The sequence below is a fragment of the Neopelma chrysocephalum genome, unplaced genomic scaffold, assembly GCF_003984885.1.
Source record: "Neopelma chrysocephalum unplaced genomic scaffold, ASM398488v2 Primary Assembly neopelma1_125, whole genome shotgun sequence".
NCBI lineage: Eukaryota > Metazoa > Chordata > Aves > Passeriformes > Pipridae > Neopelma > Neopelma chrysocephalum.
Genome location: NW_020897787.1, coordinates 1,252,711 through 1,280,617, shown reverse-complemented (window position 1 = coordinate 1,280,617; position 27,907 = coordinate 1,252,711). Strand labels below are relative to the sequence as shown.

The following is a 27,907-nucleotide window of genomic DNA, read 5'->3' as shown; positions in this document are numbered from 1 at the left end:
GTGTACAAAATGCATTTTCCAAGCAATTTCCAACACTGATCAAGGTTTTTATTTTTGGTTGGTTGGTTTTTTTTAACAATAAAAACAAACAGCTGTGTTCTAGGCAAAAACCAAAGATCTCAAAAAAATTTTTTGAGGTTTACTAATAGCATTGCAAGGTAAGGCTTTCCCAAAGAGTTTTATTGAAATAAATTATTTTCACCTAAACATCGATGCAATTCCTCTCGTTAAATTCACCTTCACCTAAAAACCAACAGTAAAAAAAGTTACCAACAATTCTAGGTAATACTGGGCTCCTTCTAAAGGACGGTGAAACTAGAACTCACTCTTCAGAAGTTTAAAAATTAAGTCATTGCCATGTAAAATTCAACTATGTAAGCGAGCGGTGGCGGCGCCGAGGGGATCTCAAAAGTTCTTAAGAAAAATCCAGGTTAGCAGGTTGGGTGCAGCCAGCAAAGGTCCAGCTGTCCCCATTCCTCCAGTCTTCCTGAATAAACTCACAGTGAGCTCGTGGGGGTTAAAAACAAAATCAAAGCAAGATATTGGAGCGACCTCCGCGCCGTCCCACCCGTGCCGTGCTGGAGTCAGGACGGGCGGGTTCTACCCTCGGCTCCCTTGGCCTGTGGTAACACTGAACTGCAAGGGCTGTGAGCTCTTCACTCCATCCCCCTCTGTCCTTCCCTTGCCTCTGGACACGAAGGAAAAGCGCAGCCCTGGGGGTGAACAGCCAGACCTGTGCCAGAGCAGAAGAGCCCAGCAGCAGCAGCAAACTGCCTGTTTGGTGCTGGAATCGACGTGAGCCGGCGCTTCGCTGCACAATCCATGGATTTGGGGGCTCTGTGTCGCGTAGCCAGACAATTCCATCCAGGGTAAGAACTTCCCGGCGACGCTCCCCCAGCCCTTCCAGCCGCCCCACGTGGCACCTTCACCAGGAACAGGGACTGAGGAGCGGGTGCCTGCTTATCTAGCACAGGATTGCTGCAAGCTTCTAAGCCTCCTCACCCTCGGAGTAACTCTCCCTGATCTCGAGCAGAACACGCCCGTGTGCCCTGTGACCTGCACCCACAGCTAACCCAGAGCACACCTTCCCCAGCCTCTGCAGTGCAGTCAGCCCCACAGCTCGTGCCAGCTGCGGAAATCGTGCCCGTGGTTTAGAAATCGCCTTTTTGTCTGTGGAGGGGAATCAACGTCACATAGAAAATATTACAAAAAAGGTTAATTTGTCAGCTGTCCGAACATTATTAGACCACATGCTTTGTACAGCAGAGAGGCAGCCAGCTCGCTGGGCAGCACAGCCGGCCGAGCTCTGCAGAGACGCTTCCCCGCTGGTATCGAAAGCGCAGGGTTTTCGTGTTTAATTTATTTACTGAAGGTTGCTCACGAGGAGGAGGGAGGGAGGAGGGGCAGCGCTAGGAGTTCTGCTGCATCTGGAGCCTCCGTTCGGCGGCGGCAGCGAGGGTCCTGCGGCGCAGCGTCACCGCGTCGGCCGCCGCGCCCTCGGGGCAAGGCTTCTCTGGGCTCAGCTCCTCCTCCGAGGTTTTGTTTAAGTAGCGCCTGAGAAAAGAAAAGGAGAGGATGGGTGAGCAGAGCCCGCCTCGTTCCGGCTCTGGAAAATACACTCACGGAGTCAGGGAGGGCTGGAAAGCGGGAAAATGGCTCAATGAAAGCACACAGGAGACAGGTACTCCAGGAAAAGCCCACACCGCCCACGAAGGACTCTGCAGAGCTGGCAGAAGCTCTGGGGTTTTGTGCAAGATCCTCGTGCTTGTGGGAAGGAGCCAGTTCTAAAGGGCAGGGCTCTACTCCCAGCTCAGAGCAATTCCCTGAGGCTGCAGGTGAGTCCTGACTCCTCCTGCTCCCGTTACTCCGCTCCCGAGCCGCTGGCAGAGTCTGCCACAACACAGCACTCCCTGCTGACAGCCAGGAACTCTGGCAGAAGGGGCACTTGGGCTGCAAAGCCTGAGGTGAGGCCAGAGGACAAGGAAGCTGCTGCCAGAGGTAACATCCCAATGAATTTTTACACTCAGTGGCAACATACAACAGTTTGAAATTCAACAGCTCTTCAAACCAGTAAACCAGAAAGTCAAAAATACTTAATCTTTCTAACAGACATTTTTTTTTGCAAAGATCAGGGAAAAATTAAGTCTAGGAGCAAGTCTATAAATAGACTAGTAAAAGGTGTCACACCCATAGGTACTTATAAGGCATTTCAGTGTGGAAAACAAAAAGAGCAGCAGCACCCTGACAACACCAAAGAACTCTGGGGTTGTTGTAGACCCTCTCAGCAGTGTCCCTGCAGTACAAAGGAAGGGACAACACTTGTTAAAAATACTGAGAAGTTTTTTCTACATCACTGAAGTGCTTTTCCTTCTCTGTTTAATCAGCAACTGGATGCTAGTAAAGTTCACCAAAATGACTGGGATGCATGTAAAAATTGAATTCTATCTATAACACCTATTACTTGTTGGGCTAAAAGAAACAGTTCAGGTTGGCCCCTCTCTCTTCAGTGGTGCTGACTGGCTGGTCCTGAGCTCCTCTGGAGAGCTCTAGGAAGGGTCATCTCTCAGCTCTGGGCTGCTCTGTACAGCTCTGTATTTGGAAAGAGTGGGGCCTGACAGGAATTTCAGCTGTAACAGCACAGGCAGTGAGGGCTGACAGCTGTGCCAGGAGCCAACCTAAAGATTAGGAGAGGACTCGGCACAAGTAACCCATTCTCACTTACTACAGGCTCAGACTAAAGTCCATTGAAGCTGGAAAAATCAGCCTCTGACTTCAAAGAGCTTTGGATCAACCATGTAAAAGCCGTGTACATGTTGGGACACACGATGCTATTTCAGAGTTGGGTTTAGCAGACACAGTTGTGTTAAACAGCATCCCGAGCCTGCCACGGGAGATGGATTCATCCCCCTTACTGCTTTTTGCATCCACCCAGGCTCTCACTGGTCATAATCCCTTTGAAACCCATCCTGGGGGACTCTTAACTGCGTGGCCAGGCTGGAGTTTTGGGAAGGAACGTACTTTCGAGCCTGTTGCAACAAGTCCTCCTTCCGCTGAACCAACATGCGCTGCCTTTCGTCGGCTGACTTGGAAAAGCGACTTCCCCTGGCCTCAAAATCTTCTGCTTCACTGGGCTCTGCTTCCATCTCGCTGAATTCCACCATTTCTTCCAGCCTGGAGTTGAGCTCAAGCGGCACTCTCTCGGTCTAAGAGAAGAGGAAATAAGGCTTAAGGCTTTGCAAAATTTAGGCTTCTTTGCATCAAAACAACGAGCTACAAAGAACTGTCATTTTCTGAGGCACTGGAAGAAACCAGACTCTCACCTGCTGTACCCAGTTCCCTTGGGCTCCTTTGAAAAGCCCAGCCAAAAAACAGAACAAAGCTATTTCAAACCACGTTCAAAGAGCCTGCATCCTATAATGCTGTATCTTTTATGCCACGTTTGAAAGTAATGTCAAAGACAAACATTAATTACTCATAATTAATGCTCTCTGAAAATGGGGCATTTGAAAGTCAGATTCTGCAGCTGACTTGACAAGTGATGCAATAGTAAGAAAAGAAAAAGCAGAAATCCACATGCTAAGGGAAGAATAGCGAATGAATTTGCAGAGATGATTTGTGCTCGAGAAGGGAATTTATGAGGCTTCGGTTCACTGGGTTCTGCAGCACCCAAATGTTTGGGACTGGCAGAGCAAGGCTGGCAACTGTGCCAAGCACAGCGTGCCAATAAGAGGAGCTGGCAGCCCCACACGTGGCAGTTCTCCCCTCTGACATCTGGCTGGCAGCACGAACACGAGGATTGATCTGCCACGATATTGAGCGTGGCGGCGTCAACAAACACGTCACCTCAGCGAAGGGCTGGAGGGTTTAGCCATCATCAGGTATTCCAGAGGACCACTCCAGCACGTGGGATGGTGCAGGGAGGTGTTAACCCAGTCAGCTCCACTGCCTCGTGTTGGGCCTTGGGTACAGCCTCCATGGGATCTGGTCGGGCAGTTCCGTGGCACCGCTCGAGTCCCGACAGCCCGGACACAGCAGCACCATCACCACAACACACAGGGTTGGGCAGCTGATGTGCACAACAAGCTGAGTCATTCCAAAGCCCCAGAGACAGGCCAGTAACGCCATCTCCCCATGCAACGCCTTCAGAGAGCAAACACCGAGACAAATGTCACTTCCCATTGGGCTGGTGAGCCAGGCAGGGATGGCAGAGCCCACCTCAGTGCAGCTCAAACACAAGTACATGTGCTGGGCCTCTCTCACCAAAAACCCCAGCACGCTGGAATTTAGGGAAGGGGCCCTGTGCCACGCACACTAACGGGCTGGGATAACGTGGGGGCACCAGTGGACTGCCTCAAAGCAGTGCCACATCCCTGAGGATGAAGGGAGAGCCCCACAGAAGAATCATGAATGGTACTCGGGGCCAAGACGACCTCGGCAGAGCCAGTGGAACAGGAATGGAGCAACCTGACAAGCACACAGGCAGCCAGGGAACAGGGAAGCAGTGGGGGAAGCACTGAGGAGGCCACTCATCGTGGTCAGTGTTCAGGCAAGATCTCTTGTTCTTCCCTCTGGGCCATTTGTACCAGAACGAAGCAAGTTGGCTCATCTGAGATTTGGGGTTTTTTTGTAAATTCACAAAGACTTAAAAATCAATACCCAGAGTCCTATGAGCACAAGAGCAGTTACTGAGGAGGTTTTAGAGACAAAACTATCACAACTAATTGCAGTAAAGGTTATGACAAGCCTCAGGAACGCAGCAGACCACAGATGCAAAAGCCTGTATGCTACAGAAACCATTCCTCCTTCAGGCTCCAAGAGAACCAGCAAATTTCATGAAAGCCTTGGGATGCCTTGGAAGATTCTCTCAATAGTCACCAAGTACTTAAGCAATGACAATAAACTGGACTCTCAAGGAGGGGGGTAAGAGCTGCACCAGGTTTGTAACAAAAGCCTTGCTAGTCAGGTCTGAGCAGTCCTAACCACCTCTGCCCAGGATCAGAGAAACAGATAAACAAACACACACACAAAAAAAATCAAAGGATAATCTTTAAATACATTTTAGTACATCAAAATAGAAGCTTGGAGAAAGTAGCTCGAGCTGCTCCACAAGCTGTTCTTGTGGGAGTGACAGTGGAGACAGAAAAGAGGGGAGGGGGGACAAACAGGATAGGGGTGGAGAGGGGGTGCAGAGCATTATGCACATTGCTGGAAGCATCAGCATTCCAATGCACAGCTGGAGAGAAGCACAGGCACAGCATTTCAGGCCAGGACTGAGAGAGGCTGTCAGTGCTTAGAGCATCATCTCACAAACCTCTAACATGATTTATACCACGATGGTGCTCAGAGATGCCCCTCAATTAGCATTACATTATATCAGCACTGACTCCTCAAAACCACAAGGTACACATTGGGGGGGGGGAAATGAGTAATTATCTTAAGACCTTTGAACTTTAGGTAGAATTAAGTCATAATATGACATATGACACAAGGAAAACAAACACTGCTCATGAAGAAGAGTGTTTTTACTTGAGCACCTTAGCTGCCTGAAGAAGTGTTATTTCCAACAAGCAGAACTCCAATGGGTCTGGCACTTACAAAGATTCTCAGTGGGTATGTTGATTTAAAAAAAAAAGGAAAGAGGTAGAATGCTTGTAAAACTTACTCTAAGGCTGCAGCACAAAGCAACTGGGGTTTCCATGGTCTCTCCTGGAGACTGTGTCATAAGGGGTGAAGCATATCTACCCACAGTTTTGAAATTCAAGTCTCTCCCAGAGGAGATGATGGTGGCTTATGTCCCTCCCCACTTGCCTTTAAAAAGCTTCTCAAAAATCCAGTGCACCCTGCTGAAGAACCCTGTTTGCTGCCAGCCCTTTCCTCACAGACAAGTGTTCCACTGACTACAGCTACAGATCCTTCTGGCAAGCAGAAAGAGAACACCTCTGATACACCAGGCACTTGGTTACAAATTGAAATCAAAATCAAAGGGACACCAAAGTGACAGGAGTTTCCTAGAGGGAGGATGCCCCTGGGCTCCTAAGTCTCCTCTCCACAACACAAATAGCATCAATAGCAAGGATGCAAGCAAGCCTGACTCCCTGGTGGAACTCTGAGCTCTGTAACAAGGGTGAGCACTCGTCTGAAGGCAGCCTAAGCTGACAGCAAATGCACAGAGCAGGAGGAGGGCAGCAGCACCTTCCAGCTTCCTCAACACTACCCAGAAGGATTCTTACACCCAGAGGAGAAATACTTTTCATTTTAATGGAAGTGTCTGGAGATGTACAGAATGGGAAGAGGAAGGGGAAGAGCAAAACATCCTGCTCTTTGTACTCCACAGATGGGCATGGGCTGACCAGATGTGAACAGAGCCATGATCTTCTTCTGTTCTTTGCATCACTTGAGAGCACTTTGCCTCAAGGAGGAAAAAGAAAAGCACACAGATAATCCTTTACAGGGGCACCATGCTCCAGTCTGGCTTACCTGCCCAACCTGAACCTTACTTGCCCTGGGGTGAAATGCAAGGAAGGGCTGCCACCAACCTGACCTCGTGTGGAGCCAAGGCACCTACTGGTCCAGGCAGCTTTGAATTGTGCTTTTTGGCCATTTTTATGCCAAATTACCTGTGTGACAGTTCCAGCATCCTCCTGCTCAGCACTGTGCCGTTCCACAGAGTTGTTCAGTGCAGGTCTGATGCTATCTGCACGCTGAAATGCAAACATCATGGCTTTAATACAGCGTGTGAAATGGCAAACAAAACTGGGTCCTTTGAACACATTCAAACTTTGCCCTCTGCACCGTCAGGCGTTATGTTCAATTTAGAAACAGAGAAGTTAGCAATAAACAGAATGCTCTGTGTTGAAAGAGAATTCTCTCTGCTTCCCCACAGGCAGACTCCAGATAACAGTACTATCTGATGTGCCCAGAACCAGAATTCAATATTCTTATTAACAGAAACATTGTCCCCAGACTGCTTTACTGAAACCTGCTAGCACTAATTAAGAACAAGGCATCATTTTGCCGACTACTTTCTTTGCAGAAAACCTTCCTAAGTGGTACAATTCAATTATCTGTCAGCAGAGAAATCAACTGGAAATGTTCTAAAGGCTCTGCACAAGAGAGACCAGGAAGAGCTGCTTTAACTGAGCAAATATTTGTCTCTAGTCTAGCTAGGCCGTTTTCAATATATTTTTGGTACATGGCTGAATACACTGCATTTACAGAGATTTAAACAAAGGGAAAAAGAAATCCTGGGTTCACCAGTGCTTCATCTCACATCATTCCCCTCACTCATCATTAACAGGCTCAGTGCTGTGGTAAGTAAGGAATTCAGTCATTTTAGGGGCACAGTCTCCTGAGTTACCTGGGTGGGGAAAGGCACCTGGATGCGCCCTTCCAGGATGTTGTCAGTGGTGATCTCCACAGACCGAGTCAGCTGCAGGTCCTGCAGAACTAAGTGATAAGGAACCTGAGGGAACATCTCCTGGATCTGATGGGCCTGCAGAAAGCAAGGTTTACGCAGTCAATATCAACAGTAAATAAAAGCTGATAAATACGTCAAAAGAAAGAGATTAAAAGTGTTCTCATGTCAAAGATGTGGCTCATGATATGCTAACCCAGCCACAGAGAGGAAGGAGAGAGCAAACCCACGCTGGCAGTGACTTCACTGACGTCAGCAGCAAAACTGCAACTCCTATGGAGGCACCACATGGCCCTGGAAATTTACATTTCTGAACAATGTTTGTAGATGCACAAAGGCTTCAAAAGTCTCCCAATCCTTTTTTTATGACAGCCTTTTTAATAAAGATCTGTATAACATTCACAGGTGACTGAAAGTTAAAACAACACTGGGAAGAAATTTTTTCTTTGTGACATACAGGTTCCAAAATGGTACTGGTGAGGACAAGTGGAATAAGTTTTAATAACCTGCCCACAAACCAGTTAAATAGTATCTGAAAGCTCTAGTAAATTAAACCAAGTTGTCAGGAAACTGTTATTATTGAATTTCAAGTTAGTTAAATAAGATCCAAATTAAATAGATAAAAGTAAGAGGGCAAACAAACAATATGCTTTTAGAGTCCAACAGCTAGATTTCATTAAATATTAAAATCTCTATTTTCACTAATGCCCAAAGTCACAGGAGACAGGGGAAAATGAGAACAATAAGAAAAGAAGGGTGGAAGGAGTTCAGAGAGCAAAGCAAAAACTATCCATGAGCTGACAGTGAGTTCCAACACAAGCAACTACTGCAAACCTAACTCTACACTGTGCTAACTTATGACCAAAACAACTGATTTAGCATTTCAGCCTCTGGCCTTCCCCTCAAAATACTAGATTTTTGTTCAGAAACACAAAGGAGAATTTCACTTATTTTCTATTAAAAATGTATAATGCTAACCTGAGCCTTTCCATTAGAGGCCATTTTAACATAAGTTGTTACTGTACTTTTCATAATGCACAATCCCAAGAAATCATTACTCATCCTTAACAAAAGCCCATTTGTGTCACTGTGTCCAGAAAAAGAAAAATTAAATTGACCTCAGATGGAGAGTTCCTGCATATTTAACTAATAAGTCATCTGTCAACACCTTAATGCTCCCTGCCTCCCCTGCCTCAAACCCTCTAAAAATCATGGCCTTACCCTGCTGAGGCTTAAACAGTACTGAAGGCTATGGGAGAGACCTCATATTCAGAAAATTCCACCACTTTCATGAGGCACCTCACTGAACATTTATTAACTTGCTATAGCACAGAGCTACAGCTTGAAGAACTCAAAGGAAGCAGCACTGCTCAAAGGAAATGAAGTAACTAACCACTACAATCATGAACCAGCAAGAGCTGAGGGTGCTTGAGAGCCCCCACAAAACACTGACAGGGCACCCAGAGAAACAGCTCTCTGGGACCTTAGTGCTATTAAAAATTAGAAAAAAAATAAATCAAAAGCTGTAGAATGAGTTGGATCAGTTACTACATGACCAACACCTAAATTCTCTGGTTACAGACTCACACTTTTTGGCACTGCAAGTTATGAGTGAAGTACTGAAAAAGAGTTAAAGAAGTTGCACTAAGCAAGCTGAAAAAAGTCTGCCTGACTATACAGGAAGTACATGTCATTTTTTCCCCCTCATTCACCTGCCTCCAGACCTGTTCTTTCATGTTGTCACATTTGAACCCCAATATAGCCCTAACCACTAAAATATCTCAGAAAAACAGCTTTCATGTAGTGTCTAACCACTGTTTTGACTTCCTTCCCCTTTGTTCTCTATCTCCACGTAACCCTTTCCCCAAAGCAAACAAACAGGAAGGCTGAGGTGCAAGCTATTAAAGCAGTCTTACCATAACATTGAGCTGGGAGTTGCTGGCCTGGGCAATTCCAAGGATGTTTGTGGTGTGCATCACTTCTACGGAAAAACTGGGCAGCCAGCTGGCAATTCGGGAGCCTGAGGGGAAGAAATCACCAAGAAAGTCAAAAAAGAACATGAGATTCTCAGCAGGTGAAGCACTTCTATGTGTATTTAACGAAACTCTTCATATTCTACAAGGTACAGGCAGGGAGTTCTGCAGTACAACCCATCCCAAAGGTCTCCCAAACACGGGAGATGGCTGGAGAAAATCAGGAACTGCCAATGCTCTCTTCAAACACACTGTCATAGAGGTTTAACAATCTGAGGGCTGAAAGAGTATCAAGAAAACACATCCTTGTTTTCTCCTTTTAATGTTCCCATTACAGTGAAAATTAAAATAATCCAGAGTCAAATTCAGTTCTGGAATACATGAATAACTCCAGCAAATTTACTAAAAACAGGACGCCTTCTAAACAATCTGAATCTGGTTCCAAAATGGGTCATCACTGAGAAAATATTACTTCAAAGGGACACAGAGTAACTGAACAAAGTGACTGCTGCAATTGTTTGCTTCAGCTCAACAGAGCAGGGCACATGGCTGGCTCCCTCCTCCTCCTGCACTGCCATTAAATAAACACAGGGTTTGCTCTATGCCACTTCTCCTTCCATCTCCATGGTAATTCTGCAGGTCTCCAAGCCACAGCAGAGCACTGAGGAGGACAGCCATCAAAAATATAATGTTATTCTAAATATAAATGTCCTTTGGAGACCTAAAGCACCCCCAAAAAAGTGGAAGCTGTGCAGAAGCTCTCAGCCAGTTTCAGTGCACCTAGAAATGTCTGACCCTTCTCTGCACATTATTCTCCTCCCAAAATCTCCAAAGGTTGCAAAATGAGCAGAGACTAAGGACAGGTCACTGTGTGTGTTTGCAGCATCTCAGCTACCTCATGGGAGCTCCAGGAGGGCAGAGCCCAAAACTGAGTATTTTCAGCACTGAAACCTGCTGAGAAAAGAGACTGCCATCAAAACCTGGGAACTGTGCAACACAAGCACACACTGATACCAAAACTATAACACATCTGGAAGACAAGCAAGGTAAATTGTCTTTTACAAAACAAGTTGTCTGCATACACAGAACTTGTCATGGTCTGAAATTATATCTGCTTGTATATGAGTACTTATAACAGACCACTAAAAAAACAAACATGTAAAACTGTTGTAGTTACACGATTGCTTCTAAGACTAATCTTCTGCACCTAACCAAGCACTGCAAGTGTCTTGTTAATCAAGTGGCAAATGAACTTCTGACAACCACACACAAGCTAGGGGATAGGGGAAAGGCCAACTTTTAGACTGCACCCCAGAAGGGTTTTTTTCCTGATTAACCACCACATGGCAAGAAAAAAAGACACATGAATTTCCCCTTCTGCTTGTCAACATGGCACACAATGAATAAATGCCAGTATTGAAGATGTTAACCACAACAAATCCTGAAAAGGGGAGTACTTGTACTAAATCTTTCAAGGAATCTCCATAGCTCTGGACAACCTCAGGGACACATATCTGAGCTCTTGAAAAGAGCTGTAAGAGACACACAGGCATTGGACAAACACAAGCAGAGCATGGTTTGAGTTTCAACTGGAGCATGTAGAGAACTCCCTTCAACACGTGGCTGCTCCCTTTGTTTATTTGGAGAAGAGCAGGGGATGTCAAACGTGCTCAGCTCACCATCAAAGTGGAAGAAGTGATTGTGCTGGTTCAGGCGTGGTCTGCCTTCTGCTGCTGCCACGGGCACCAGGTTCTCATCCAGATTTTCCCTTTGGTGATCCTCCCTCACGTGATGGCTGTCAGTGATATTAAGAGACATTCTGCAGGTGGGGCAAGATGTATCTTGTTCCAGCCAGGACCGCAGGCACGAGCTGACAGGAAAACAGGGATATTACGGTGAGCTTGCAGCGTTTTTCCAAGACAGCACTATCACGGGTACATCAAGCAGCTGCAGCATATTCTGTGCACAACATCAGCACATGGACTGCTCAGAGATACCCTTGATGACCCTGGCATAGGTTTCTTATTTCTTTCAGCTGAAAATACTCAAGTGTTCACTTTTTATAAAAACGCATGCAGGTTTATCACAAACTTAAAACACTCTCCAGGTTTGTTGTCTCTCTAGCTCAGAACAAGCAAGTTTTGTCTGGAAGGGAAAACAAAGCATTTCTCTCACCATCTCCAGTTGAAAAAGACAAACATCAACTGGACACATAAGTAATATAAACTGACACATTTTCATTGCAGTTCTGCCCGTGATGTGGCAATGGCACCTTGAATGTTTTCAAATAGCTTTTCAAAATATCAATACCCAAACCACTAAAGTCAGTACCACTCCAGAAACTCTCTAAACAGATTTATTAATACTAACAAATCTGTGCCATTACAATCCTTACTTAATTCTGAACATTTGCTGTCCTGAAAAAAGCAAGAAGTGTGTGAAATGAAGGTTGAAACACTCAAAGCTGTGCATACTTTTTGATTCAGACTGATATGACCCAATTGCAGTATTTGTTCAAGTTAAACCTAATTTTCAGTGACTGAAAAGTAAGTGACTGCTTGCTGAAGGAAAAAGGAGAGAGCTTCTACAGAACCTGAAAGATTCAGACACCTACTCCCATTAAATTTCTTTTATATTTAGGCACAGAGTTATCTCAGCAATGTGAATCTTCCCTGCCATCTTCTCTTCCACTCCAAATAAATGATGAAAAAAAAAAAATCCCACATGACTGAGAATGGACACGATGTTCAGCCTGTTGGCAAAATCATCAGGCTTTTATGAGAAGAGAAACCATTCTCAGGTTGTAAATAGGGTTATTAGTTACATCTGGTTTTATATGCAAGCAAAAGTCATCCACTGTAATGTGTTCCCTCCCTAAAAGCACTAAGGAGTGTAACTTGCTTCAGAAAGAACTGCTTCAGAGCTGTAACTGCTTCAGAAAAAAATACAAAAGGATCCTTTTAAACACAGAGAAAACGATTTTCTGAAGAGAAGACCCTGGGCTTCTCAAGTGCTCAGCAGGTGATTAAATATTCACATGATTCAGTAGCACTGGAAGAGGAGTTTCTGCTACGGCAGCACATTATCTCATTAGAGACTTCTTGGAACACAGATAAATATTTATGGCAAGGTTTGTCATAAATGACAACAAATTAGCATGAAGATTACAACCTCTGGTTTGACAGTTACCAGAGAAGTAAAAAGCTCTTTGCAGAAAGTAACACCAGAGGGACAATTTAACTGACCCTGCACGCTCAGCACATGGCACTTCAGAAATGCCACATTCAATCCCTGCATCTCCTTTCAGTTCTAAGCACAAGCATGAACGTGTAAGCACAGCTACTAAAGATCCAAGAAAAGTCACATTTAGCTCAGCACACTGTCTCCACAAGCATCTGCTACTATTCACTACTGAGTGAGTGTAAGAAGCAGCACACAGAGAGATCCTTTGGCCAAGAGCTTCCCAGTTCCAACTACCAGGTGCTTAGGGACCACTTCAGCTGATCTGGTTAACCTCATTTACAGCCCTGATGGACTCATCCCCACACGAAACCACAGAACCAGACCTGGCCTCCACAGCTGTCCCCAGGGACTCACCACTGTGCAGGGATGCACTGTATAAAAATATTCCCCGTTTTCTCTTTAAAGCTGATATCTGAAAGGTGCTTAAGGATTTAACTCAGAGTTTTCTTCTTCACCTGAAAATCAACACACCCTCATGGACGAGAAACCTACTGACTTGCCATTGAGAAACTCCCCGTGAGCTGTCAAGGGGCACACTCAGTTTTGGTGGAAAAAATGCAGCAGATGAAACAACTCCAACACGAAAATGACCGGCGTGAACAGCACTTGTATTTTGGTATCAGAAGCAGACCAGGAGGGCCCAGGCAGCAAACACCCACAGCTCTGTGGGTAGTTCATCACTTGCCATCCCACTGCACATTCCAGCCATGCCCATCCATCCCAGTGCCCCTCTCCAGCCCCGCACACGCACTTGTGGAAGAGGTGCCCACAGGGCAGTTTCCGTGCGGACTGCATGGAGTCCCAGCAAATGGCACAGTCGTCGTTGTTCACCGCCAGCTCCTCTGGGGTTGCAACTGCAAACCTACAGGGGAGAAAGAGGAAGAGACATAGGCAATGGCTACACCAGCTCAGCGTGGCCTCCTCTCTGGAGAATCCACAATCCAGCCCTGAGAAAACCTTATCCTCCGTGTTAATTTTTCCTCAGAAGAGCTGTGCCAGCAGGTTTGATGGTTTTTTGGTAACACAGGGGCACACTGCAAAGGAACACACACAAACAAACATCCCTCCCATGCCTTTTGCAAGCACATGTTTTTTGCACGTCTCCTCACACATCCTAAGTGCAAAAAGCTTTGACTTAGTACCTTCCATGAGATAATTATATGATCGTTAGGTTGAGATCCTCAAGTTATAATCTGTATAGATTTGGCTTATGTTATTTTTCTAAATGAGTTTTAATAGCTGTACCCATTAAGATGTCTCCTTGGGATCATAAGCATTTACAGTCTGACTAATTTTGGCCTCAGATTTTGCCACCCCCATTTGTCTTGATTTTTTTTTTTCCTTTTCTTTTAAGCTACAGTGCCATGTAAGCAGTTACTACACAGTAGCCAAACACAGACAATATAGAAATTAGTGGTATAACAACATTTCATATACTGCTGGTGTGGAATATACCCCAAGAACAACCACACAAAGGCAGGGAGCTCACTGAAGGAAGGTGCAACGTGGTTCTTCCAGCACAATCAGCATGACCAAAACACATCAAGTCCCTCAGACAAGAAGTCTGGGACACATGCAACTTAAACAGCTTTGTGAGCAACTCAAAGGAGTTTAGTGGTTGCATCTTGCTGAAAAGAAACAATGCATTGTGGATGAGCTTTATTATGCAGCTCTTAACCTGATATCACAGCCATTAAATGACTATTCACAAAGAAAACTGCAGGAATTTCTAGACAAGCCAGCCTTCTCCATCTGGACTACAGCAGCAGGCATCAGAGTTAATCAAAGCCACGGAGGTCCAAAATAAAAACAATACAGTGATGTACAGAAAGAGTAAAACTCCCTGTTGCTCTTAAAATTTTTAAGGGCATAGCCAAATTATGAAAATACTGGATCAGAGATGCAGTAGCATCTGGCACTATAGTAGGTTTTAGCAGGCCTCTCAATTTCTCCATATTGCCTCACTACAGGGGAGGGACTAAAGTTAATGCCAAGGTGCTCTCAGCTCCACTACAGGTACAGAGTCTGTTTAGAGTTGGCTTCAGGTTTCATAAATACCTGGGTAAAGCTAGGCAAGTTTTAATTAATATTTTTATTTCATTTCAGGCAGTAACTGAATGGTATGGCCTAATGAAATGAAGAGCATTTATTTCTAGCACAGCCAAAGAAAGCCAAGATTTGACACCTGAAACAGGCAGAGCTCTGCAGAGCTTCTGTCGACCCACCAGGGCAGGATACAAGGGAACACAGGAGAAGAAATACTGGACAAGGGAGTTCCCTTGTTGCCAGTTAAGACATTAGCAGTAATACTACCATTATAAAAGTCAATCCCATGTATCTGCTAAAACCAGAGTGTCCCCTGTAACAAATAAAATGGATAAAAACACACTCTAAGTGTAAAGACTCAAGAGTCGGGTTTGCAAGACTGCACCTCCCCAGCTTACACCACACCACTGTGCAGCAAAGGAAAGTAAAAGAATCCCAGCTTCTTTGTCAGGATTCTCTCTCCTACACCTACATCAGGACCTCAGCCCAGTGAGAGGCTCACCTGGCCTCCATGTTCCCCACCACACGCAGGTAGTTCTTGTGCCGCCGGATCCGCCGCTGGACCTCGTGGAACAGGTAGCGCAGCTGCATGAAGATCACCAGGCTGGCCATGGACAGCCAGATATTGCCAAAGAGCTTGGGGAAAAAAAAACAGAGCAGTGCTGAGAAACAAACACCAGGGGAAGCAACGAGCTGCATCAGGTCTCTAAGAGAAATCGAGAAGCCAGCACTGAAGGATTTGTGTTTTGTTGACTCCGTTTGGACTAACCCACATGTTCACAGGTATTACTGCTCATCACCTCTCCAGGTACAACTTTGGCAGCACAGCATTTCTAATGAGGATAAACTGTATTCAGTCCTGCCCAGCTTAGCATCCCCTGCTGCCAATGAAAATAATTCAGTCTGATATTACTCAATTAAAAAAAATCTAATTAAACACCTATTAAACAGATAATTACACAGAAGTTAATACCCCATAATAAAGTTATTTGTGATGACTCCAATTACACAGGAGGAAAGAATGCCAGAATCCCCCTCCCTATATTTTCATTTCTATTTAAGTAACTTTTCTGTAATATCTGGTTTCTAAAATAAGCTAAGCAAAAAAATAAGTAAAATAAGTATATCCAATATCCTTTATTTTAAGTATTTCATACCAGCATATGAATATGATGCATCAAGTCCAGGGAAAGCAAGGTCAGCTCCATGACAAAATCTGTGTAGTAGACATAAGTGCCTTTGCCCTCCCATGTTCCTTCATGGTTGAGATCCCAGAGATGAACCACATATCTGCAAGAGTGGGGAAATCAACATTACTCTATCTCTTTTGGTAAATAGCATCTCTATAATTTAAACTCTTTTACCCATTTTTTCAAACAAGTTCTGGATACAGATTCTTTGTCCGTCTCGTAGAATTCCGCAATTATTTGGGTTGGAAGGGATCTTGAAACTCATATTGTTCCAAATCCCCTGCCACGGGCAGGGACACCTTCCACCAGACCAGGCTGCTCAAAGCCCCAGCACCTCCAGGGATGGGACAGTCACAGCTTCTCTGGGCAACCTGTGCCAGTGACTCACCAAACTCACAGGGAAGAATTTTTTCCTAATCTCTAATCTAACCCTGCCCTCAGTCATCTTGAAGCCATTCCCCTTGCCCTATCATTCCATGACCTTGTCCAAAGTCCCTCTCCAGCTGTCTTGGAGGTTCTTTAGACACTGGAAGGGGCTCTGAAGTCTCCCCAGAGCCTTCTCTTCTCCAGGCTGAACAACCCCAACTCTCTCAGCCTGTGTCCATGGCAGAGGTGCTCCAGCCCTCTGAGAATCTTTATGGCCTCCTCTGGACTGGCTCCAGGTCACACCCTCTCGTGTTGTGGACCCCAGAGCTGGAGGCAGCACTGCAGATGGGGTCTCACCAGAGAGGAGCAGAGGGGCAGAATCCCTTCCCTTGCCCTGCTGCCCACACAGCTGGGGACCCACCCCAGGACACTGCTGAGCCTTCTGGGCTGCAAACACACATGACTGGGTCACACCGAGCTTCTCATCCACCAATACCCTCCAGCCTTTCTTCTCAGGGCTGCTCTCAATCTCCAAACAGGCGTTTGCAACTCAACAGGGTCATTCCATACACCCCTTACACCAACATGCCACACACACAGCCAGCCTGGAAAACATGAGCTACTCACCGTAAAATCACGTGGGCAGTTCTGACTGTCACGAGCAGAGACTGCAAAATGGGAAGAAAAGAACCACACAGGTTAACAATATTCTGGCAGGGACAGTGGTTCAGATGCAGGAGCTCGAGGGCTAAAACATAAAATGCATTTATTGCAGCTTAACAAGTTCTGGGAACCAATGGTCATTACAGATGACTGGGTGCACAATATACCTGTGACAAACACGAAGCTTATAAATAAATATGGAAGAAATTGTTCCCAAACACACAATGCCATTAGAGCAGCCACTAGTGCTACTGCTAAGGGTCACTTTTCCCCCACTACACAGGACATACTACCTTTTTCAATTATTATCATGCAGGAAGTGTTGAGACCACAATCCCACCAACCACCTCTACTCATCCCACTTCTGAAAAAAAAACCCTGAAATTGAATAGTACCAGGAATTTGAGGAAGACCATGGAAGAACTTTCAAATAATTTCCCCCCTTTGCTGAGATGTAAATGCTGCTAAAGTAACTTCTCTCTTTAATCATACTTACCTCTCTAGGCTAAGTACAGAGAAAAAAACCTGAGTATATTGGAAAGTGTAAGATCAGAAGTGTAAAGACAAATCACCAGTAAGAACTGTTTCCAGAATACCTAACCACCTTTCCCTGGGCTCTTACCATCTAAGAACCATGGCCCCATCACCAGTTTCTAACTCATCAAACCTACAGTGCTCTGTCCCTTCATTCTATCCCCAGTGGAAAAAAATGGGACAGGATAAACCTCCCTCAGAGACTGCCCACACCACCTTGTAGTTTGCAGGGCCCAACTGGCACTGAGATGCAGGGGATTTACAATGAGCAACTGAAACCACTTCAGTAGAACTGGTCTGATGGCATGCCTTCAGCATAAGCACTATAAACAGCACAGAAGAACTATCAAAACCACTAACTTCCCAACACAGCAACAAACCAGTTGGTTTGAATAATTTTTTCCATCTGTAAAAAGCATTCTTTAAATCCTTCTATGCATATTTAACCCTTTGTAAAACCCAACATGTCTGCCAACTGTTTACTGGTTGGCTTTAAAATAAATGTTCCTGTGCCTACTTAAACACCAGTGCAATCTTCCAGTGAAATAAACGCTTCAGGATAAGATAAACACATCATTCAAACACCACAAAAAATGTCAAGAAGGTAACTGCAAGTCTCCTAGCACAGTGTGCTGTTCTCATCACAAGCACCTTTCACAACCAAGTTAAATTAGCACATCAGCTGCTCCTGCAAGGCAGGTTACAAGACCCTCTTCTGTCTCCTGTTACCCTGCACGAGGGTACCAGGAAGAGGCAATGTGGGGTTGACACGACATTCTGTGACTACAGAGAAACTTTGGGCAGACCACAGAGGAAAGGGAAATACGTCCCAATCCCAACCATGTAAGTGGTGAAACACAGGGATTGCCTGAGCTGCTGGATGGATATGGCATCGAGCACAAATTTGGGTCAAAACCAGCACATGGGGCATGAAGTCTGCAATAAGGAAGACATCTGTCAGGTAGAAATCTGAAGGGTCCAGTCTTTGTAATTTTTAAGATGCTAATGTTGCCAAGACATGACTGGTAGTGGTCAGTGCTGAGGCAGCAGGAGCATCGGAATTGGAAGGACAAGCCAGGGCAGATTTGGTGAAGGCACCAGTCTCTGGTTCCTCTGCTGTTTCCAGCAATGCATTCCAGCATTCCAGCTCGAGCAGGGCTTTGCAGGAAGTACAACACTGCATCACAAGTTACACAGCTCTGTGATCTGAGGTTCCAAGTGCATGGCAGGCCATTTTCAGCTCCAACACCTTAGGGGCTCTTGCTCTGCCCAAAACAAACAGCTCATCCCCCGAGGACTGCACAACACTGGCAGATGCTAAAATCATGCACATGAGGCTGCAAGGCACTCAAACCCAATGAGAATGGATGTGGAGTGAGAAGCTGTACAGGAAAATACACTATTATCCATAAGGTACAACTCTAAGACTTGAATATCACTGTCATTATACAGCCTTAACTGAGATGTCTCAAGCAGGAGCAGAGGATGGCTGCTATAGGAATGGAGTAATTCTTTCTTACAATAAATAAGGTGCAAAAATAGACTGACTGGACATTGCTTGCCATACTATAATTTTTAAACACTGTATATTAAGGCAAAAAGAGATCAGTGTTTACTCAAAAATACAGACAGTCCTTGTTCAGCTTTCTCTGGGCCTTTGCACATTCCACATCCACCCTTTGCAGCAAAGAAAATGCTGACAAACAACAGAGAACAAGGGGAAGTCTACCTAAAACACGAGAAAAACATCTATATTGCTTTATTGAAAACCCTAAGGCAAAAAGCTAAATTGATGTTTGCAGAGTCAGAAAAGAGATTAATAGCTTAATGTAACTTAATGTAATTCATTCACACTAATGGAATACACTTGGCAGGGTCCCTCTCGAGCAGCATCACACAAGCCACCACCAGGAAAACATTTCAGAGTGCAAGATTTAATGCTTTTTGCTGAGAGCTTGAGGGCTGCCATGAGTGCCACTGTCAGCACCTGTACAGAAAGAAACCTAAAATGTTTTATTCCACTCACATGAGTGCTGGGTATTAAAATCAAGGAAACTACTCGTGGTCACCAAATCCATATTGGGAATATTTAAAACGTTCAAAAAAGGGCAAGATATTAGACAATTTCTTATGAGGAAAGATTAAACAGACTAGAATTCTGTTGCTTAGAAAGTCAGGAGGGGAACAGGAGAAAGGATAATAATATGATAAATAATATTAAGAAGAGTAATTCTTTGCAGATTTTCACCACAGATGTTTTAGATGATAGCTAGGGGACATTATTCCCTGCCCATGACAAGAGGCTTAGAAGGAGATGATCTTGAAGGTCCTTTCCAACCCAAACCATTCTGTGATTATCAGACAGAAGACTCAGAACTGAAAGAGCTCTTTTGTGTACACAAAGCCAAGTAAATGTGGAATTTGTTGCCTTTGGATATTACAGAGGGTGAGGTATAAATGAGTTCAAAAAACGATCAGACAACTTTTCAGAGTATGTCTGGGACTGTCAAACTCAATGGGCTTGTGCAGCTCTCAGCTCAGGAATGTGCTCAAATGAGCACATTGAAGCAAGCAAGGCTAGGAGGCCGTTCCTCCACATCTCCCACAAAGTTCCTCAGTGCCCACCAGCAGCACAGCAGGCTGCAGGGATCCATGGCCTGGCTGGGGACCCTGCACTGACACTGCCTGAGCCACTCCATTATCAGCACACAGAACAGCTCCCTCTGACAGGAACAGCTGGGCCCCATCCTGCTCCCCAAAACACTTCACCAGCACACGGTGCAGTGCTAAGGAGGCAACACAAGCACCAGAACACTCCCTGATAAACCTTCCCCGTGCTGGTGGGAGCCTGATACACTCTTCTGCCAAGCCCAGATAAGAGACACGACACCAACAAGACCCCACCTATGACAGACACTGGCAAATCTTCAACACCCTTCCACTGTGGAGTAACAAATCTGGTCTTGCACATTCTCATATTTAGGGAAAAATAAAGTGACATATTAAATAGCTGAACTGTGCTGTGATCAGCATCATATTCTCCTACTGTCAGCAAACTGTTTTCTTTCTTCCTCCCTAACTCCAAGTATGAATTCAAAATAGGAGGAGAAAAATAAATCGTACATTCTACTTGTTATCTGAACTAAGGATGTGCTAACACAACATACCTGCAATTTTACTGGATTCATCTCCTTTGTTTAAGATTATCACTTCCACAGGCAGGGTGCAACAACCCACCACAACATCAAAAACATGCTAGTGTTCAATCCACAAACATATTGATGTTTACACCACAGTGCAAAGGTCAGGAGTGCTCAAACATTGCTTGTTCATCTCAGCTGAGACACAACTCGTTACACAAACAGAGGCAAATCCCACGAGTATGTCCTAAAGATTCTCATTCCTTTTGGGGAGAAATGAAATAGAAAATACAGCCTCAAAGAAGGAGGCTGAAGTGCCTGTTACACTTCCATACACGCTCTCTCCCTCTCCTGCTGCTGTTTCAAAGAACCCTTCTTGCAATGCTCATGAAGCACAACCATTATTTTTTCATAAGCTGTCATTTGATTTCAGCATCATCTTACAGGTTTATCCTCTCATTCTCTTTTTCAGGCAAAGATTTTTTCAGGCTTAAAAGTTAAAGAGAGGAAGTACAACCATCTGACAACTGCTGTAAAACAGCAGTTTGTGTCTTCAAAGTTTCTTCCCTTACGGGAACTAAAAGAAAATCCACTGTGTCCCAGGATACCCCTGAGTGAGGGGTGAAAGGCAAAGCAGAAACCACAACATGTATGCAGGAAGTCTCACCTCTGCTGCCATGAAAGCCAACGTGTGCATGCCATGGGTGTAGCCAACAACTCCACAGACAACTGCTAATCCACAGCAGGACAGGAGCATGGCTATGAGCAGGGCCAGCACTCTGATGTGGCTGCTCATGGGTGTGGTAGGAGAAAAGGAAAGCTGCAAAACAAATAAATACATGACAGGTTTAAAGGAGTACTTCTTTCTGCAGTCACCTCACCAAACAAGTCCTCATTCAGGAAAATATTTTGCTTTCTAGAATAAAACCGATTTCACAACCTCGACCATGCAATTCAGTAACAAATGATGCAGAATAAAGCTAAACCCACACACCAACCCAAAGTCTCATTCATCTGTCATTTACATTCACCAGAATTTCAAACAATCATTTATAACTTTTTTATTTACAGTTATGATTGTTTGAGTTAATGTTTGAATCACCTGTGCAAGAAAACCACAGACACAGCAGTTTCTGCATCAAATCCACAGCACCTGCTTAGGATGAACACGCATTTTTAGAAAGACACCTAACCCAATATATAGTCTTTGAGCAATGTTCTGCCAATTTTTCACCTAACAGCTGATCTGAATTTGTCCAGCTTGATCTTCCAGCCCCTAATTCTTCCAATGGCATTCTCCCCTGGAAGAAAGGGACATCTCCCCCCAAAAAAATTTAAATTGCAGCTAGAGACTGCTGGGCAGACTCTAATGAAAAATAGTTGTTTCATTCAATAGCATGCAAACCATATTAAACCTCTAAGCTACCCTAACAGTAGGCTACACCTAGGCTGTCTAAATCAAAGACAACCCAAGGGGCAAAGTCTTTAGCTGGTCCATCCCCTTACTCTCAGGGCAGGATAAGACAGAACAGGGCAAGGAAAGAAGCAGTTGTCCAAAGCTTCATCCTGGTCTGACTTACAGAGTTGACTCCCATGTTTTGTTTTTAAATGGGTTCTTTCTTACTTTTTATCTGGTTCAGCTCCACATGCCCCTGCCTTTGCAAGGCAGATCACACAAGTATCATTTGTTCAAGCAAAAAATTAAGACACGTGCTTTGAATGCAAAAGGAATATAATAAGGATTTCTTCTCACGTGACCTTTATTCTTTCACAGCTTTCTGAACAACACTAAAAATACCAGATGACTGCCTTGTTCACTGCTATCTCAATTTTCATAACCCCAGCCAATCTAGTTGCAAGTTTAGTGCTTAGCTACCTATAAATCAACAGGCCTTGTTGGACATTAATTTAAAAAAACCTGCAAAACACAGAGCTAACAAAAAAAATCACAGATTCAATTTAGGTCAAACTTCTATTCCAGGAGAGAGGAGCCCAGGAAAATCCATGCCCATTACAGATGCTTAAAGGCCAAGATTTACTGTTCAAATTTCAGTTCCTTCTTCCCTGCCTAGCCTTCAATTTCTGCATCTCTACTCAATTTATTCTTGGTGTTATTAACAGAAAGTGGAAGGTAGCTTAAGGAGAAAGTTGCAGTGTATATTGTAAAGACATCAGCAGTCAAAATTCAGTAGGTCTGAGTGTGAAACCTGAGCACAGAATCTGCAAAAACAGGGTCCTTAGGCCAATCCTGAAGGGCACCAATCTAAGGGGTGTTCTCTTGTCAAGATGTCTTCACTAAGGAGAGCTATAAAGACATCTCATGCAGTTATGTAATAGTAATTACAGGGCACATATAAGGAGCAATTTATCAGAGAAAATAAGTATCTTCAGCTCCATTTGTCTCCTGGGAGAACTGAAGGAGTAAGATTGACACTGCACTTGAAAGCAAGCATTTGAAGTTCCTGGGAGGTGCACGTGTTCAGTGCCACGGGGTGGGGAAAAGCTCTAAATGATCTGTTTGTAACCCATCATGAGCCAGTGCCCCAACCAGAAACAGAATTTGCACGTCCCAAAAGACAGCCCTTGATCAAAACTCACATATTCGAAGCGATCCTTGCAGAGCTGAACCATCAGATGGAGAAACACAAGTCCAGAGAACCAGAGGCACCACATCACCACTTCTTCCACCGTCTGAACATTCAGCACACCAAAAATGAAGATGAACTTGTAGAAAATGAAATTCCAGAATTTATCCTTGAGGTGCTGTAATGGAATACACTTGGTTACTGTAGTGAAAGCAATGACAATCCACACACAACGGGAGGAAGGAGGGGAAAAGAGGAAGGGAAAGGAAAAAAAAGATGAAAGTAGAAATGCAACAATACATTAGCACATACATCTCGAATAGTATTTGTTACCTTTACTGATTTAAAAAAATATTAAAAATACTGGCAGTCCTTAGTATTTGGATAGTCTTTTGTACCACAGCACCACAACTGTGCTACACAGCACAGCTTCCTGCCATCCTCCTAAAACAGTGCTCAGCACAAACCCAGTCTGATCTCAGTTTGACTCTCCACACCCAAGCAACACAGCTACCAGGCTGCAAGCACAAAGTCCTCTTTGCTGCAAGTGCCACAGTTAGTTATTCAAGATGCCCAAACCACCTAGCACCCTGCTTCCAAAAACCTGCCAAAAAAAATAGAGATGATCAAGAAAAGATGACAAAGCCTGTCCTTAAGAATCACAGTGCCTACAGTGGAGAATGAGATGCATGAGCAATGAAAAAAAAATTATTCCCACGCATACGCAGCATGAAAGGAACAATATGATGCTCTCAAGCAGCAGACAGCAAGTCAGCTTGGTAGGGATTAAAAAAATTTACGAAACAAAATGTTTTGTTAAAGAACACAATGAAATCACCAGGAGTTTAGTTGACAGGCCCAGAATTCCTTCGTGATGCTGCTGTTTCGGGCTCGCCAATATTAATAATCATCTTTCCTTCACATGGGAACTGAAGCATACTCCCACTGTGCAAACACAAATGGATCCATACCGCCACTGCTTTTCACTCCAGAGTAGAGAACGCCCTGGGAACTATCTCTGGTTACAATTCCACATCCTTATAGCTAGCACGGGCTAGACAGAAAATCTGACTCAGTGCAGTCTGATAGTGCTTTGGCTTTAACACAGCGCTCAGAGACTCTAAGGGGTGTGAATTACAAATACAATAGGCTTTGAGAGATCCACAGTTATTAATGAGGCTTGATGGGCCTCAGTTCTGCATGTCAAAAATCATCATGGCCTGATTCCTCCTAAAGAACTGCATTTATAGACTTCTTTTTTTTAATATGTGACCACACTTCAAACCACTGCTGCTGCATTTACACAGAGCAACTTACACATTTGCCTTTTATTTTTTTTTTAAATATACAGATACTACTCAAACTCCTGCTGCTGCTTTTAGCTTCTGCAGGATCCTGTCTTTAAAAGCCCTGGGCTTTCAGGGGTCCCTTGCTGAATTTTTAAAAACATTCTCCCTTGGCCCAAGAGCAGGACTGAACAGCCTGGGTTTTCAGCCCTGCTCACCTCCTTTCTCTGGAAAGTTTCACTTTTCCGTTTTCTCCCTGCTCCCTCCCAAATCTGAGGGCTGATAAACCATCCACTCAGCCCACGAGGGTGGGCAGCACTTCTCCAGCAGACAAGGCACAAAGAAGAGGGAACTCAGACTGCAATGGAGAAATGCTGTCAGGTCAGCCTGGGTAGAGGAGAACATGTTACAAGCGTTCTGAAGTGAGGTAAGAAATCTGACAAAGTTCCTTAACAAAACAGGATGTTCAAGCTGACCACGGGTTTATAAAATACAACAGGAAAAGTTCCCTTAGAAATAAACTGGAAGCTCGTGGCTGTGGATATACTAGCCAACCAAATGGTTAGCTTTATCTTGTTCTAAAATTTACTTTTCTTGCACACTTGCAACAATTCCATGGAGAAAGCCACACCAGCTGTCATGGTTCACAGTTTCCTAGTGTACAATATCCAAGACACCGTGCTGCTGTCTCACCTGCCTCTCGCTGACACGAAGAGGACCAAACACCATACACTGGATTACCTTAGCAACCAGCATCAGAAAACAGCAGGCAGTGTTCACTAGCACCTGGAAAGAAATAAAGCAGTCAGTGACTAATACTTCTGCCCTATTTAGAAGGAGGGAGAGAGAGAAGGGGAATGAACAAATCTAACAAAACTGCCATTGTTCACAGAACAGTATAAGTTGCCTTTTTTTTTTTTTTTGGTGAAATTTAAGCCTGGCCTCTTCCAAGATCCATGTAGCAACTGATAAGTCACTTAACTTATTTTTTATCTAGGAATACTAACACGGTGAGTTTGACTCAGCAGTACAGCCAACAAACTGAGCTACCTCTTCACAATAAATTATTTTAGACAGATCAGCAAATTTCAGCATGAAGGAACATGGGGACGAAACTTAAGAGATCACCAAGATGCTCATTTTGTTTAACATATGGCAGGTGAGAAAACTCCACTTTGAATCTGTTGTTACAGTAACAAGACTCAGAGGCTGCCTCAGAACATGCTGAGTAGCACACACCCCTTCAGTAACAACACTGCTTAAAGCCGCCCTGGGGAACTGCTTTAAAGCAAAGCAGCAAGGAGCAGAACACACGGGCCTGGCAAAACTGCTTCTGACATTTGACAAAGACACTTGTGATTAACTTTTGACCTATGCAGGACACTAAAAAAGGTGAGAAGGGGGATGAGGGAGCAGCCTCAACCTGTCATTTCTACAGGACGTACAATAAACTTTTCCAGGACTCTTAATTTAAGGTCCTGAGACCAGGTTTCAACTAAGATGAATGTGTTTGTTGTGTTAAAAAATCAGCACCTCAGTCAAGCAAGCGTGTTGTGAAGCAAATGTCCAACTACTGCCACCTTTGACTGACAGACACATGAAAAGTTCAACAGTAACAGCTCGGCAAGGTTTCTGATATCCCCTTGTTGAGTCCTTATTTCAACTACGAATCAGTGAGCCAAGATTCGTATACTATTGCCAGGTTTGGGTTTAAAGAGGCACAGAATTTTTTTTTTTTCTTAAATGACGAGAATGTTTCCTCTGACCTACATAACTTAAAAAAAAAAAAAAGGGGCAAAAAAAGCGAAAGGCAGGCAAGGCTTGGGCTTACTCAGGTTCCTGGCAGAGCAGGTCGGGCGGTGCTTGGCGAAGCCCCCGCCCGGGACCCCCCCCCAACAGCTTGGCCCAAAGCCCCCGGTCGGGGCGCAGCAGAGCCGGGCTGAGCGCTCGGGGCTCTGCCGCTGCCCCCGCGGCCCGGCCCGCAGGACGAGGGGCGGCCTGGGAGCCCCGCCGATCCCCCCCCCGGTTCCGCGAGCAGCTCCCACACAGCCCCGGCACAGCCGCGACCCGCCCGCCGCGGGGAGGGGCCGCCACAGGCCGCTGCCGACCCCGCGCCCGGCCCGGCCCCGCCGCAGGCCGCGGAGGCCCCGCCGCCGCCCCGGGCTCACCCAGACGCAGAGGCTGTCGGACAGCAGGTAGTAGGCGACGTCCAGGGCCCGCGGGCCGGCGCAGCGCGGGGGCTCGGCCGGCTCGGTGGCCGCCGGCCCGGCGGGCGCCTGGCTGAGGGCGCGGTAGGCGCTGAGGCCGGCGCCCAGCAGCGCCAGGGCGCTGAGCGCCGTGTAGGTGCGGAGGCTGGGCCAGGGGAAGCGCTCCAGGAACAGCAGCGGCATCGCGGAGCCCTCGCCGCCGCCCCGGCCCCGCTCCCGGCCCGCCGCGCTCCCCCCCCCCCCCCCGCCCCGGGCCCAACGCCCGCCCCGCCGCCCCTCCCCGGGGCCGGGCGAGCCGCCCCCGCCGCGCAAGGGAGAGAGAGAAGAGCGGGCCCGAACCCCCCGCCCCGGCTCCGGGCGCCGCGTCCGCCCGTCACCCCGCGCGCTGAGTCACGGCCGGGGCGGCGCCTGCACCGGGCTCGGCCCTGCCCCGCACACCCCGCCCGCCCCCGGCACGGCCGCCCGAGAGGGAGCCCCAAACCTGCGGCCACGGAGCCGGGGGAGAACGCGGAGGGACCGCACGTGCAGCGAGCGCCCTTCCATCGGCAGCCTGGAGCAGGAATTAGTGCCTTAAACTACCGCGTGGTAGCGGAAGGTGAGGGGTGCTGTTAAACGCCAGGGATCAAAAGCTGCACTCCGCTCCTTGGTTCTTGTAGGAACTCACTTCCAAACCTCCACCGGCCCTTCCTCGCTTCCACGGGCAAAATGGTTCTGTTCTACACTCCCCTGCTGGCTTTATTTCCCCCACCTGGCAGCGAAGAAACCACACGTTCTGCTCAGCAACTCCCTAGGCCTTCCATCCATAGAACCAAAGTGAACAGCCCTACCACCACCTTTCCCAGCATCTGTCAGTACACTTCCCATATTGCACAGCTTCAATTTGACCAAGGCACCAAGCTGTCAGGATTGTTCTGTACATTGCTCACCAGTGCAGACGGCAGCAGAGCCAAGCACTTTGGCAAGACTCAGTTCTCTTGGCAGCTGGCACTTTCCAACCCCGCCCTCATAAAAGAGGACAGTGCACAAGCAACAGTGCATCTTCTCATCAGACGCAGAACGTGGAAACAAATGTTTTAAAGACTCATTAAGCAAAATTATGGAAGGCTAAAGGCATTGGGACATGTCACATCCAACTGGAATTTATGTTTAGCCAAGCATGTAAAAACCCCAGAATTAGTAAGGTTGATTTTTACTACCTGCAAGAGACTGAAATATTGAGGAGAAAAAGCAGAAGTATGGATATCCCTTGCAGGATGACAC

The 27,907-nt window shown here is 45.8% G+C and overlaps 1 protein-coding gene across 2 annotated transcripts; it reads right to left on the bottom strand.

The window, feature by feature from the left end:
- Window positions 1-19: 19 nt before the first annotated feature.
- Window positions 20-26,845, bottom strand: AMFR (autocrine motility factor receptor). Of its 2 annotated transcripts, none has more exons than XM_027698174.1 (14): window positions 26,609-26,845; window positions 25,182-25,226; window positions 23,168-23,332; window positions 21,237-21,389; window positions 16,860-16,900; window positions 15,834-15,966; window positions 15,179-15,312; window positions 13,382-13,492; window positions 11,067-11,257; window positions 9,331-9,434; window positions 7,358-7,492; window positions 6,618-6,701; window positions 3,019-3,203; window positions 20-1,554 (listed from the first exon to the last, which is right to left on the bottom strand). In XM_027698174.1, exons 1-14 carry the CDS (start codon window positions 26,828-26,830, stop codon window positions 1,410-1,412), a joined length of 1,848 nt encoding a protein of 615 aa, XP_027553975.1. In that variant the 5' UTR covers window positions 26,831-26,845; the 3' UTR covers window positions 20-1,409. The 2 variants fall into 2 exon arrangements, with proteins under 2 accessions (XP_027553975.1, XP_027553974.1); XM_027698173.1 differs by having other exon boundaries at window positions 25,134-25,226; window positions 26,609-26,830.
- Between the last annotated feature and the right edge of the window lie 1,062 nt (window positions 26,846-27,907).